This window comes from Sceloporus undulatus, chromosome 5 (genome assembly GCF_019175285.1).
Source record: "Sceloporus undulatus isolate JIND9_A2432 ecotype Alabama chromosome 5, SceUnd_v1.1, whole genome shotgun sequence".
NCBI classification, from domain to species: domain Eukaryota; kingdom Metazoa; phylum Chordata; class Lepidosauria; order Squamata; family Phrynosomatidae; genus Sceloporus; species Sceloporus undulatus.
This window is the reverse complement of record NC_056526.1, coordinates 193335738-193347569: the sequence shown is the minus strand read 5'-3', so window position 1 is coordinate 193347569 and position 11832 is coordinate 193335738. Positions and strand designations below refer to the sequence as shown.

Sequence of the window (11832 nt, the reverse complement as noted above, 5' to 3'; positions counted from 1 at the left end):
GCGGCTACTCTTAAAGGGGCGATGGCAGAGGGAGGGAGGGCCCACACACAGACACCCTCCAACGAGGTCCTCCTTTCCCTGGACACGTCCTACATTTTCGGCCCGGGAGGATTCCCAAATGTTCTCCGCTCTGAGCTTTTGCTCTTCCCCTCCGAGAAATGGATCTCCTTGGTGCAAATCTGGGACAAGATAAGAAGAGAGATCTGCTCTCACCTTTGAGGCTCAATGAAAGAAAGAAGTTGGCAGCAGGAGGAGCCTGCCTAGGCTCCAGTCTCCTTCCTCAGATGCATTTGGCGGAGGGGAAATGGCATCGGAGGAAGCAGGCTTTAGTCTAGGAAAGCCCCTGCTGCTGCTGCTGCTGCTGCCAACTGCTTCCTTTCATTGAGGCTCAAAGGTGCTGCAAGAGCTCTCCCTTTCTCTGCCTAAATGGTTCCACAGACCAAGAAGGCGGTATCTTTGAATTCTCGCACAAGGGAGAAGACAGGCCCTTCCAGAGTCCCATTTCTTCGGATGAACAGCGGGCAGGACTCGCACCCAGAGCTCAGGGCGAGTTCGTTTCTCGGAGGCAACAGGGCTGCAAATGCTGAAAGGGCTTTCTCCCTTAATTTGAGCCCAATGGAGAAAGGAAGGGAAGGGCGAGGGGTATATTGCAAAAGGCAGCAAGGCATCAGCTATGTCTGGCTGCAAAGACCCCGCCCGCCGTGGCTCCTGCCTCTCCGTGTCCCTCGCCGGTCCTCCGGGGGCCGCCGGTGCCTTTGCCAGCGGTGCTGCCCCAGGGCCGCCCTCCTCCTCCTCTTCCTGCGGCGTCGCCCTTTTAAGCAGCCGGGGCTTCTGTTTACAAGGCGAGCCGGACGGGCGTCACGTGGCCTCCAGCTGCTCCGGCCGACGCCACCCGACCCCGCCGACGCCGATCCTCTGGAAGGAAGGAAGGAAGGGCCAGGCAGCCCAGTCCCCCAAACCCCGATGGATCCCCCCCGGGAGGACCCCCTGATGCTGCTCCGCGGTGAGAGGCCGAGGAGGGGGAGCGGCGGCGGCGGTCGGTCGGTCGGTCGGTCGGGGCGCTTCTCCCTCCGGTGACCCCTTCTTCCTTCCCTCTTTCCTTCCAGGCTCCTGGGTGGAAGTGGCCCCCTTCGGCGCCCCGGACCAAGAGGAGGACCAAGAGGAGGACCTCCGCCTGGAGGCCATCCTCCGCGAGGCCCAGATGGAGCCATCGCCATCGGCGCCCGAGCCGCAGCAGCAGCATCGCCGGGGCGGCGGGTGGGTCCCCTGGCCGAGGGCCCCAGGGCCAAGGAAACCTCCGGCCCCCGTTGAAGAGCCCGATCTGCCCCCGAGAACCCCCTCCGGGCCGGGCAAGGCAGGGCAGAGGGCAGCCCTCCAACCGAGGTCTCAGCCTCCCACTGACCGGAGGGGGAAGGGGCCCCTAAGTCCAAGAGAGGAGCGGCGACCCCGGTCTCCCGGCGGAGGGAAACCTGAAAGAGGACCACCCTGACGGGGGGGGGATCCGGGGGCAGGTCAGCCAAGGGCCCCCTCCGACCCCAGACCCACTCCTCCAGGCGCGTCCGGGGCCTCCTCGGCCTCCGGGGGCGGGAGTCACACCTTCCCTGGTGCCCCCTGCCCCCCTCCCTCCCTCCGACGCTTCTTGTGCTTCCAGGGCCCCCCCGGCATCCAAGGACCCTCCGAGGAGGAACGGAGCCCCGCCGGAAAGGTGAACTTTGACCCCCCCCGCCCTCCCGGGGGCAGTGAGGGGCAGTGTGACCCCAATTCCGCCCCCCCGGAAGGAGATGGGGAGGGTCTCCGAGGGCAGGGACCCCCTTCCCTCCCTCTCTTCCTCAAGCGTCTGCCTCCTTTCTCTTTCCAGAAGGAAGACCCGAGAGGCCGCCCACTGCGCGACCCTGGACTGGCCCTGGCCCAGCCCCCCGGAGCCCCGGCTGCCCCCAAGTAAGCCCCCTGAATGCCCTGCCGACTGACCGGGCGCCCCTCCGCCTCCGCTGCGCGGCCCCTGACCCCCCCCCCGCGCCCCTCCTCTCTCTGCCGCAGGGAGCTGTCCTGCGTGGGACCCCCGGCCTGCGCCCCCCGCTCGGCCGAAGAGGGGGCTGCGCGACCCCCAAGTGCTGCTGCTGGTGGGACCCTCGCTGCTGCTCAGCCACGTCCTGGCCCTGGGCCTCGGGTGAGTCGTCCGGGGCCGGGCGAGCGGGCTGGCGGCGGGGTGCTTTCGCCCACTGACCCCCGATCCCACCCCTTCCAGATCTGCCTCGGGAAGCGCCTGGCCGCCTCCTCCTCCCAGCGCCATCTGACCACCCGGGACCCCCTCCCTGAGGGCATCGGCCAGCCCCCCAGACCCGGCCCAGGACTCCTGCAGCTTCGCTCCCCATGGAAGACCCTCGCCGCCTGCGAGACGACGACAAGACCCTGGGGGAAAGGGGCGGGTGGCTGTCTGTGCCCCCAAGTGTTGGTGGGCTCAGCCCACCCCCTCTGGATTCCCCTCTGAATCGGAAGGAATTGGCCTGGGGGGCGGGGGTAGGGGGTACCTTCCCAAAAGGCTTCCTGGCCCCCCTCGGCCCTCAACACCCCTTCCTGGCAAAGTGCGATCTGTGCCCCCCACAACCTTTGCTCCCCCACCAGCCAGCCCACAAGCCTTCTGCCTGCAAGCCCCCTCCCCAATTGCCCCACTGACAAGATGCCTGTGGGTCACGAAGAACCGACTCTTGGGGCGTGGCAAGTGAGACCCCCTCCCCAAAGGGAAGAGGGGGCGGGGGTGAGGGGACCGAAGAGGGACCCCACGCAGGGGGCCTCCCCTCTTACTTGGGTCCAGGGGAGGAAGTGGTACCCCGAAACCCCCCATTTAGCTCTCTGAGGAGCCCCGGGGGGCAGTATGAGTTTGGGACCCGCGTGGAGACCCTCGTCTTCAGCCAGGATCGGGCGGAGGGGGCTGGCCAAGGAGCCCCCTTTTCCTGGCCTCTCAGTCCGGGGGGGCTCCCAGAAGCCGAGCTCAGAGGGCGGGACTCGCGGCGGCCACCACCAGAGTCTGGGGCGGAGGGAGGCCTGAGGGGGGAGCGTGTCTGTGCGCTCACACGAAGAGAGAGAGAGAGAACCCGTGGAGGAGACAGGGCTAGAGAGGATGGCGGGGAGGGGCCAGGCACTGCTTCCCTCTCGACCCCCGCAGGAAGAAGGCTCTTTGCGGCTCAGCTCCGGAGAGGGCGGCTGGGGCTCCGGGGACGGTGGGGCCCCTTCTGCTCCCAAGAGGGGTCCGGGGGGGTCCTCCTCCCAAAAGAGACACACACGCCCCCCCAGACACCCCCCCCCAGAGAGAGCGAGCGGCTCAGCTGCTTCTCCCCAAATAAAGGCCGCCCTTTCTCCCAACCGTGAACAAGGCCTCAGGCTCTTTCATTCGCCTGGACTGGACTGAATGGCGGCGGGCTCCCCGCCTCCGGCTCAAGGCCCGAGAAGGGACCGGGTCGCCTGGCCGGGGCGCGGAGGGGTCCTCGCCTGGGCTCCGGGGCTCCAAGGCCCGGCGATGATGCCCGCTGGGGAGCCTCCCCTCGGCAGGCGGCGGGGGTCCTGGGGGAGCAAGGGCCGAGCCTGAAGGGGGCTTCCGAGGGCCTGGCTGGGAGGGGCTAAAGGGGCTTTCCCTTGGAAAGATCGGTAACAAGTCAGATGAAAGGCTCAGCAACGAAACGAAGGCCCAAAGAAGCCCCCCGTTGAGACCCTCCTCTCCTCTCCGCTGCCTGCCTGCCTGCCTGCCTGCCTGGGAGCCTCCGTTCGTTCGGGGCTGGGGCGCCCTCTTACTCCCAGGAGGAAACGGGGCAGCTCTGCCGGACCTGACGGACTTCCTCGGAGCGGCGCAGGGAAGGACCAGGCCAGGCTCCAAGCGCCAGGCTGCCTTTATTGTTCATCTAAGCGCCCCTCGCCCCCGAGGACTCCGACCGCCACGCCGCCTTGTCTTGAGGGCTGCCGCGGCGGGGCGAGAGAGGCAGCAGGGGCAGCGGCCCAGGAGGCCCCTCTCGGCCCCACTTGCCCGGATCCTTCCTCTGCCGAGGGAAGAAGGGAGCCCGGAGAAGGGCTCCTTGGAGCAGCTGCGGAGGGCGGCCAGAAGCGGGCAGGGAATCCGAAGGCTCACGGCGCACCACGCCGCTCTCCCCGGGTCTTCGTGGGTCGGACTCCCTTGGAGGGGGAAAGGTGCCCGCGGGTGAGGCAGAAGGTCGCGGAAGCCGGACCTGGGGGGGGGGTCGGAAGGAGCGGAGGGGGAGCCATGGGGGAAATGGGGGGGGGAGGGAGGGAGATCCTTCAGGATCCCAGAGGCGACCCCGCCCCTCCAGGCCCTTCTGCGCTGGGAAGAGTTGGCATCCCTTCGAGGGAGGGTCCTCCGCCCCCTCCGGCCTTTTGGGGGCATTGACTGGGGCCTCCTAGGTCTGTGCCCCCCCCCACTCCCAAGGGGGGGGGCTGGCGTTCTAAGGGGCCAGGATTAAACCGCCTTTCCCAAGGAGGCGCATCTGCGGAATGGGAAGTGGCTCTTTTCCTAAAAGGACACTGAGAAACTGGAGCCATGGGTCCAAAGGAGGGCCACCAAAATGGTGAAGGGTCTGGAAACCATGGAGTCCTCTGAGGAAAGACTCCGGGAGATGCTGGGGATGTTTAGCCTGAGAAGAGAAGGTCAAGAGCTGATAGGAGAGCCCTGTTTAAATATTTGAAGGATGTCCTATTGGAAGAGAAGCAGCTTGTTTTCTGCTGCTCCAGGGAATAAGACCCAACGGAGCCATGGATGCAAGGTCCAGGAAAAGGGATTCCCCTCAACATTAGGAGGAACTTCCTGAGAGTCAGGGCTATTCGTCTCCGGAGATTTTGGTGGCGTCTCCTTCCTTGGAGGCTGTCTTTAAGCAGAGGCTGGATGGCCATCTCTCAATGGGGATGCTTTGATGGAGAGTTCCTGCATGGCAGAACAGGGTTGGACTGGATCAGGCCCTTGGGGTCTCTTCCAGCTCTACGATGCTATGATTCCTCTTCCCTTCCTCCTCAGAGGAACCAGAAGCACCTCCGCCAGGTCTTGCGGGCCTCCTCCTCCTCTCGGGGGCTGGCTGGGCCTGGGGTCGCTGGGAGCCCCTCTGGCTGGGGGTCCCGGCCCCGCGGTGCGGTCAGCACTCTCCGGAGGCGCCCCTCCTGCTGCCGGAAGTCCTGCTCCACGCTGGAGGGGGGCAGGGGGCGGTGGGTCAGCTGGCCAAGGGCCTCTTCCCTCCCTCGCAGGGCCCCCTGCCCCAAGGGGCCCCCTGCATCTCAGGGGGGTTGGCCTCCCGGGAACTCCCCCCACATACAGGGGGAAGCCCCCCAACCGGGCCCCACCGCTCCCAAAGGGTGCCCCCTCCCTCCCTGGGTTGTCTAGGGCAAGAGAAGCCTTGCCAGGCAAAGCCCAAGGCTGCCTTCTGGAGGGGTGAGCCTCTGGTCCTGGGTGGGACTGAGGAGCTGGCCCTCCTGGTGCGACTGGAGGCAAATGCCACCCCCGCCCACCAGGGGCAGAGGCCTGGCCATGGAGAGCAAACACCCCGAGGGTCAGGCAGCCCCCCAAAAGCCATCCAGAGTCACTGGGGGCTCTAGCCTGGCCCCGGGCACAACAGCCACAGAACCCTCCTGTGCCCCCCCCGGCCACTGCCCCCCCCCAAGAGCAAGCCCACCCCCTCCAGGGCCCCACCTGTAAATGACGCAAGCGCAGTCCCGGCACTTGGCCTGTCCTGCCCCCTCCGAGAGGAGCAGCACCTGCAAGAGAACAAACGCCAAGGGGAGTCAGTGGCCCGGCTGGACTCTCGGACACTCTACCCCCTGCACTCGCCACCCACTGGTACCCCATGGCATCGGGGCAATGGGCAGAAAGCAAGCACCAGTGACCTTTGGGGGGTGGACCTCCTGTTGAATTGACCCTCTGCGGAAGGAAAGCAGTGCCTTGGCAGGTCTCACCCCCCCCCCCCCCGCAGTGGTCATCCACAGCCCTCCAAGAGGCCCACAAGTGCAGCTGGCAAAGGGGGCTGCTGTCCCAGACCATCCCCTCCTCCCCTTGCCTTGAACACACTGGAATTGGACCCCCAAGCTAGGCAAACTGGACAGACAAGGTATACAGCCCAGTCTCTTTCCCAGGGCTGGCTAATGGGTTAGCTGGGTTCTTTGCCCCTAGTCAACCAGTCCTAGGATTCCCCCAATGAGACAGGAGGAGAACGGTGGGTCTGCCACTGAGGCACCCCAGGTTCCCTTCCTTGAAGGGGTGCAGGAGACAGACTGCCAAAGGGACCCCAAATGGCAGGGTCTGCCCCCCTCACCCCCAGACCCACCCAGCCAGGGCTGGAGGGAGCTAACCTCACACTCCCACCTGCCTTCCTTCCCACACGCCACTCCTCCTCCTCACCCATCCTGTTGGGCCTCCTTCCTGTCCAGGTCCTGGATGACCCCCAGGAGCAGCCGGATGGTCTGCTGGCTCGTCTCCAGCACCCCCTCGAGGGACTGCAGCTGGGACTGGACATCACCCACTGACCGGGCCGGGTCCTGAGATGCTGCTGGCGGGTGCTCTTCCTCTTCCGCTGGTCCTTTGCCCATGGGCACCAGCTGCAGCAGGCCCTGGACATGATGCACTGCCCTGGCTTGTGCAGGGGAGAGGCAGTCCCTGGCGAGGGGCTCATGGCATAGGGCCCTTGGCAGCCGGAGGCCCCTGTGCCCTGGGCAGGAGGACTGGCATGCCTCAGGAGGAAGGCAAGTGGCCTGCTGGGGCAGCTGAGCAGAGCCAAGGGACTCCTGGGATGATGATGGTGGTTTCCTTGACGTGGCAGAGGTTGAGGGGACTGAGTGGGGCAGTTGAGGGGCTGCCCCCCAGAGGCTGGTGTTCCCAAAAGAGGGAGGGGAGGGGAGGCAGTCACGCTGGAAGGCTCCCTGAGCAAAAGGGTAAGGGGGAGGGCTGCCCTGCTGGGGGGCACCAGGGGAGGTCCGCTTGGGAGCAGATTGATTGGTCTGCATAGTGGGGGGACCTGGCCAGGGGGCACTTGGGTTGCAGGGGGACCGGAGGGAGGGGGCACAGGGCCTGTGCTGGGAAGGAAGGCTGGTGAGGAGGCATGGCTCCTGGCCAAGGTACGGCGTGCAGGGGCACCGCAGAAGTGGCGGCCTTACTGGGCACCGAGTGGCATGGGTTTTGGGGCACAGCTGGGGAAGGGAGGAGGCAGGGGGCTGGTTGTGTGTGGAAAGGCTGGCGGTGGGGCCCCACAGGGGCAGAACCTGGCCAGAGCCCCCCTGATGCATGCAGCCACAGACACTCAGGCTGCGGAGGGGGGTGCCCCAGGAGGGTCTCTGGAGGCCAGGTGAGGTCTGGATGGCGGTGCTGGCACAGCCTTTGTGGGGCGGGGGCTGTGGGGTAAGCAGATGTGGTTCAGCCTGGGGCCAGCTCCGCCGGGCAGGGTTAGCCCCCCAAAGCTTGGGGGTTGCAGAGGCACATGCGGTGTTGTGGACAGGGGTCTCCTCACCATAATCCTCCAGGCCCTTGAAGCGCACCTGGTGAGGGTGGCTCTGGCGGCGCTGCAGACGTCCTTCCACATCCAACCCACCATGTCGCCGCAGCACTGACCGCACAGTCACAGCTTTCTCCTCGGGGGCTGCAGCCGGGGGGGCCAGGTTGGGGCCCACCTCCTCCTTGCTGACCATGGCACCTTGATCCCACCAGGTCAAGGGTCAAGGCCTGCCACAGTCCATGATCCTTTGTGTTTCCACTGTGAGGCTGGAGTGGGGCACGCCAAAGTCGGGGCACAAAGCATCTCTTGGCCAGCTGGCAGCAATAGCAAGCATTTCTACACCGCTTATCAGTGCACTTAAGCACTCCGTAAGCAGTTTACAAATTGTAAGCTAATTGCCCCTAACTGTAAGCTAATTACCCCCAACAATCTGGATACTCATTTTAGTGACCTACAGAAGGATGCAAGCCTGAGGCGAGCTTCAGCTCTTTTGCTAGTTTTGAACTCGCAACCTTATGGTTTGTGAGTGAGTGGCTGCAGTACAGGCATTTAAACACTGCGCCACCAGGGCAGCAATGACCATGAGGAGGCAGAGGGCATGAGGCAGGGAGGGGGGTCATTGTTGGAAAGGGCCTGGCCGGACTCACAGCCACTGCCACCCCTTCCTCCTCAGTGCCCACAGGGCTGGTCACCGCTAGCAGATGGAGGACTCTCTTTTGGCCGGTCAATAGAGGAGCCTGTCTTTCGCAGGGGGGCTTCAGTCACTTGTAGGGCTGGCCTGCAGGGTCTGGAGAAGAAGGCAATAAAGGGGTCCCTGCTAGTCCATGGCCGTCTCCATGCAGATGTTGGACCTGCAGAAGAGAAAAGCCATCTTGTAAAAATGTTTCTAGGCCTTCAATGAGGTTCATAAAGAGCCAGACAGAAAACCCCACAGAAGCCCTTAAAAAAAATCCCCAAAATAAAAACTTGAATAGAAAAAACTTATAGCTGGAGGCTCTTCCAATCTCCCCGAATTTTACTGTGGCTACTATTTTAGGCTTGGGGAGCCATCTTCACAGCAGGAAGTGAACTACAAGCCATTTTCGGATCTCCCCATTTAAAAGTGCCCCTCCCCACTTAAAGCAGCACAAGAGACTTAAAAACGTAGCCACACTCCTCCATCCCCCCCCCCCAGCCAGACTAGGGCAGACGTGGGGCATTTTGCTCAGAGTGTTGGTGTCCCATTCAAAGTGGGCCCCCCCCCCCAAACACATTCCAGGATCAGAAGCAGTCTGCCTGGCCTGTTCCTGTGCAAGGATATGGGGGGGGGGGGGGCATCCATAATACCTGGGCAGAAAGCACAAGAACAGAGGCAAAGCTTTCAGAAAGGGCAGTAGAGAGAAGAAACGGTGGTAGCAGCGTCAAACAAGAGCAGTCAGTCAAGCAGCCGGCTGGCAAGAAGCAAAGCTGGGCACCCACCATCCCTTCCAGCGTGCATGCTCCCATGAAGCCAGTGTCTGCGTAGGCACCGCCAGGAGGCAAAGTCACAGTCCTGGCAATCCAAGAAGGAAAGGATGGCTTCAGCACACGTCCCAATGGTCCAGTCCAAGGAACAGGTCACACCAGCAGGCGGGCAGGTGGTCAAGACCCATGGTACCCAGGGAGCAGATGTGTTTACATCAGGGACTGCTGGGCCCTCTCTGCCAGCCCCTTCTCTCTGGCCTGCCGCCCTGACTGAGCCCATCAGAGGCATCACTGCTTCCCCACAACAAAAAGGGTGAGTGGGACTCACCTGCCAAGTTTCCGTAGGGAGAGGGACCACTTTTTGGGCCGTCTGCCCCAGCAGGGAAGCAAGGCTCCTACCAGGCCATGGTTGTGCAGAGGAGGCAGACCAGGGCACGTCTCCAGCACCCTTCATTCCTGCACTGCTCAGGCTGACAAAACAAACAGGCAGATTACAAAACAGAAAGGGACAAGCTTTGATCTTTGGTGCTGCCTCCTCCCTCCTTCCCTCCGTGCAAAAGCAGCAACTGAAAACCAGCCCCTTCAGCATAAACAGGGGATGATTCGCAGGACCAGTCAAGCAGAAGCAAATGCTAAGAATAGCAGCCACCACCGCCATCGCTGCCTGGCCTTCCAGGAGGTGGCCTGGAGAGACCCTCAGTGGGGCTGGGGAGGCTCTCCCCTGGTGGACACAGCAGCCCATGCCAGCCTCCAAAAGGGGTGATGGCAGAACCCAGGAGGTAGGGAAGAAGACCCCAAAGGGGCTCCTGGCACAAGGGGGGTGGGGAGCTCAGGCACTCCCTGGGACACATGTTTCCTGCCCTGGATCCAGCCCCTGTGGACCCGGCTACAGCACGGCAGCTGTGGGCCAGCTAGATAAAGAGTGGCAAATACAGGGGGCAAAAGGGCAACACTCTCATGCAAAAAGACCAGAACAGAAAAGCAAGGCCAATGGGGACACTCTGTCCTATCTCCCCTCCCAGCTAGGCCTGCAGGGCTGCCCCAGATGCCCATCCTTGCACCTGCAAAGGACAAGCGCACCAGCGTCAGCTGTGAGCCGACAAGGTTTGGCAGCTCCAGACAGAAGCCTCAGCAGGGAAGCAGGGCCTCCTCAGAGCACACTGGGGCTCAAGCAAGGGCCACAAAGTGGGGCCATTCTGAGGGGATCAGTACCTGCCCTTCCTGGGGGCAGTTTCCTTCTCTGGGGTGACCAAAGGAGAAGACCTCCAGACAGGCCCTCCACTTGCCCCTGGCTACAAAGGGCGGCTAAGGCAAGGGAGCAGGGGGAGGGGGACACGTGCATACACAGACCCACAACACCCAAAGGCGCCAGCCCTTCCTTCCCCTTGGAATGAGGTGGGTGCATTTGGGGTGTGCGGCGGCAGACCAGGGCAGCAGGAGGAGAGGCCTCAGCTTTGGCTTCACCCAGAACCAGGATCTGCATTGGCACTTTGGGGGCATCCTTGTGGGTGGCACCAGAAATAGGGACCGCTCACCCACATTCTTCTGGATCCAAGAAGGGAGAGGCCTTCAAGGCCCCCCTCCCCCCCCAGCACAATTTGGCTTATGGAGGAGGCATGCCTAGGTCCCTACCCCATCTGCTGCCTCCCCAAGCCAGTGACAGAGTGGCATGGGTTGCATCTGGCAAGCGAGGGAGCCTGCTCTGAGTTCCAAATACGGGGGCAGGAGATGACGGGAGGGTGCTGCTGGTGGTATTATGTGGGAGGGGGGTTCCCATGGGGTGGGGCACTGGTCCTGCATTGGCTAGGCCCCAGTTTAGACTGGTCCAGCTCCATGGCTCTCTGGTCATCTTCATGCACTAAAGCTGCCTGGAAGAGGAGGAGGAAGAGGAGGAGGAGAAAAGCCCCCAAGCCCTCACTGCTGTCTGTGCCCACAAGGGCAAATGCCAAGGAAGAGTGTCTAGATTAAGGGTGCCTGTCTCTGAACCCTCATCTTAAAAGAAAAACAGACCCTACCCAATATCTCAATAGAGAGAATTAGGGGGTGGGGGGAGAGAGTCAGAGCAAGCACACAAGGAAGGGCTGTCCCTCAGGTTCTCTGCATGAAAGTGGGGAGATGAGGCAGGTGGGAGGGGTAGGAAGAAAGAAGCACAGGGAAGGGCTGGCTGAGGCCAGGCCCCCATTTTCAGGTGGGGGCCTCTGCCACATTGGGCAGCCCCCTCTGCACCCTAAGCACCATGCCCAAGGACTCTCCTGCCTGGTCCCTCCTACCTCTTGGAGCCTCTTAGTTTAGGGGCCCCTCTGTCAGTCCCTGAGGTCCCAACAGGGGGGCCCTGAAAGAGGCCCCCTCCTGTGCCAAGAGCACAGGCAGGCAAACAGACAGAGGGTCCCTACTCCACCTGTAGCCAGCCAGTCACATACTGCATGGGGCAAAGTGGGGCAGAGGCAGAGTCCCCACTCCACAGTTCATCAGTCAACCCCTCCCTGAACTGCTATGACACCTTTGGCTCTCTGAGGCCAGGAAGGCAGCCCTGAGCAATCCTGGCTATGAAGGCGCAAGGCCAGCGGAGGACAAGGGGCTGCTTCCCCCCCCCCCCCCCCCCTGATCTTGCTTCTGCAATCGTTAGACTTCCATGGCACCTGCCACGTGTGCCACCCGCACAGGCCACCCTCTCCGCCGCAGGGCAGTTCTCATCCTTGGAGCCATGCCCAGCCCAGAGTGGCATGTATTTTAATTTGGACAGAGCGGAGGGAGGCTGGTGTGCACTTGTGAGAAATGCACACACAGGGACCCTCTAGGAGAATTCCCCATCAGGCCCATCCCACTCTGGGGCAGAGGGGCCTGTATTTGGCTGGCACCCAGGTGGGGGCTCCATTCTGTGTTGCGTGGCATTCAGAGGCAACGCTGCTGCTGCCGC

At 63.1% G+C, this 11832-nt stretch overlaps 2 protein-coding genes across 5 annotated transcripts; one reads left to right on the top strand and one right to left on the bottom strand.

Annotated features, from left to right (window-relative positions):
- The first annotated feature begins 61 nt into the window (after positions 1-61).
- On the top strand, positions 62-2772 carry LOC121930524 (translation initiation factor IF-2-like). 3 transcript variants are annotated; one of them, XM_042466978.1, is made up of 6 exons: positions 62-1003; positions 1107-1383; positions 1652-1705; positions 1859-1938; positions 2038-2167; positions 2245-2772. In XM_042466978.1, exons 1-6 carry the CDS (start codon positions 427-429, stop codon positions 2486-2488), a joined length of 1362 nt encoding a protein of 453 aa, XP_042322912.1. In that variant the 5' UTR covers positions 62-426; the 3' UTR covers positions 2489-2772. The 3 variants fall into 3 exon arrangements, with proteins under 3 accessions (XP_042322912.1, XP_042322914.1, XP_042322913.1); XM_042466979.1 differs by having other exon boundaries at positions 74-1003; positions 1107-1257; positions 2245-2769; XM_042466980.1 differs by lacking the exon at positions 1652-1705 and having other exon boundaries at positions 67-1003; positions 1107-1257; positions 2245-2771.
- A 2344-nt stretch (positions 2773-5116) lies between these two features.
- LOC121930523 (inhibitory synaptic factor 2A-like) lies at positions 5117-10689 on the bottom strand. Of its 2 annotated transcripts, XM_042466976.1 has the most exons (5): positions 9244-10689; positions 8931-9003; positions 6386-8323; positions 5681-5745; positions 5117-5179 (listed from the first exon to the last, which is right to left on the bottom strand). In XM_042466976.1, the coding sequence occupies exons 3-5, from the start codon at positions 7663-7665 to the stop codon at positions 5130-5132; spliced, it is 1395 nt and encodes a 464-aa protein (XP_042322910.1). In that variant the 5' UTR covers positions 7666-8323; positions 8931-9003; positions 9244-10689; the 3' UTR covers positions 5117-5129. The 2 variants fall into 2 exon arrangements, with proteins under 2 accessions (XP_042322910.1, XP_042322909.1); XM_042466975.1 differs by lacking the exon at positions 8931-9003.
- Positions 10690-11832: the final 1143 nt, after the last annotated feature.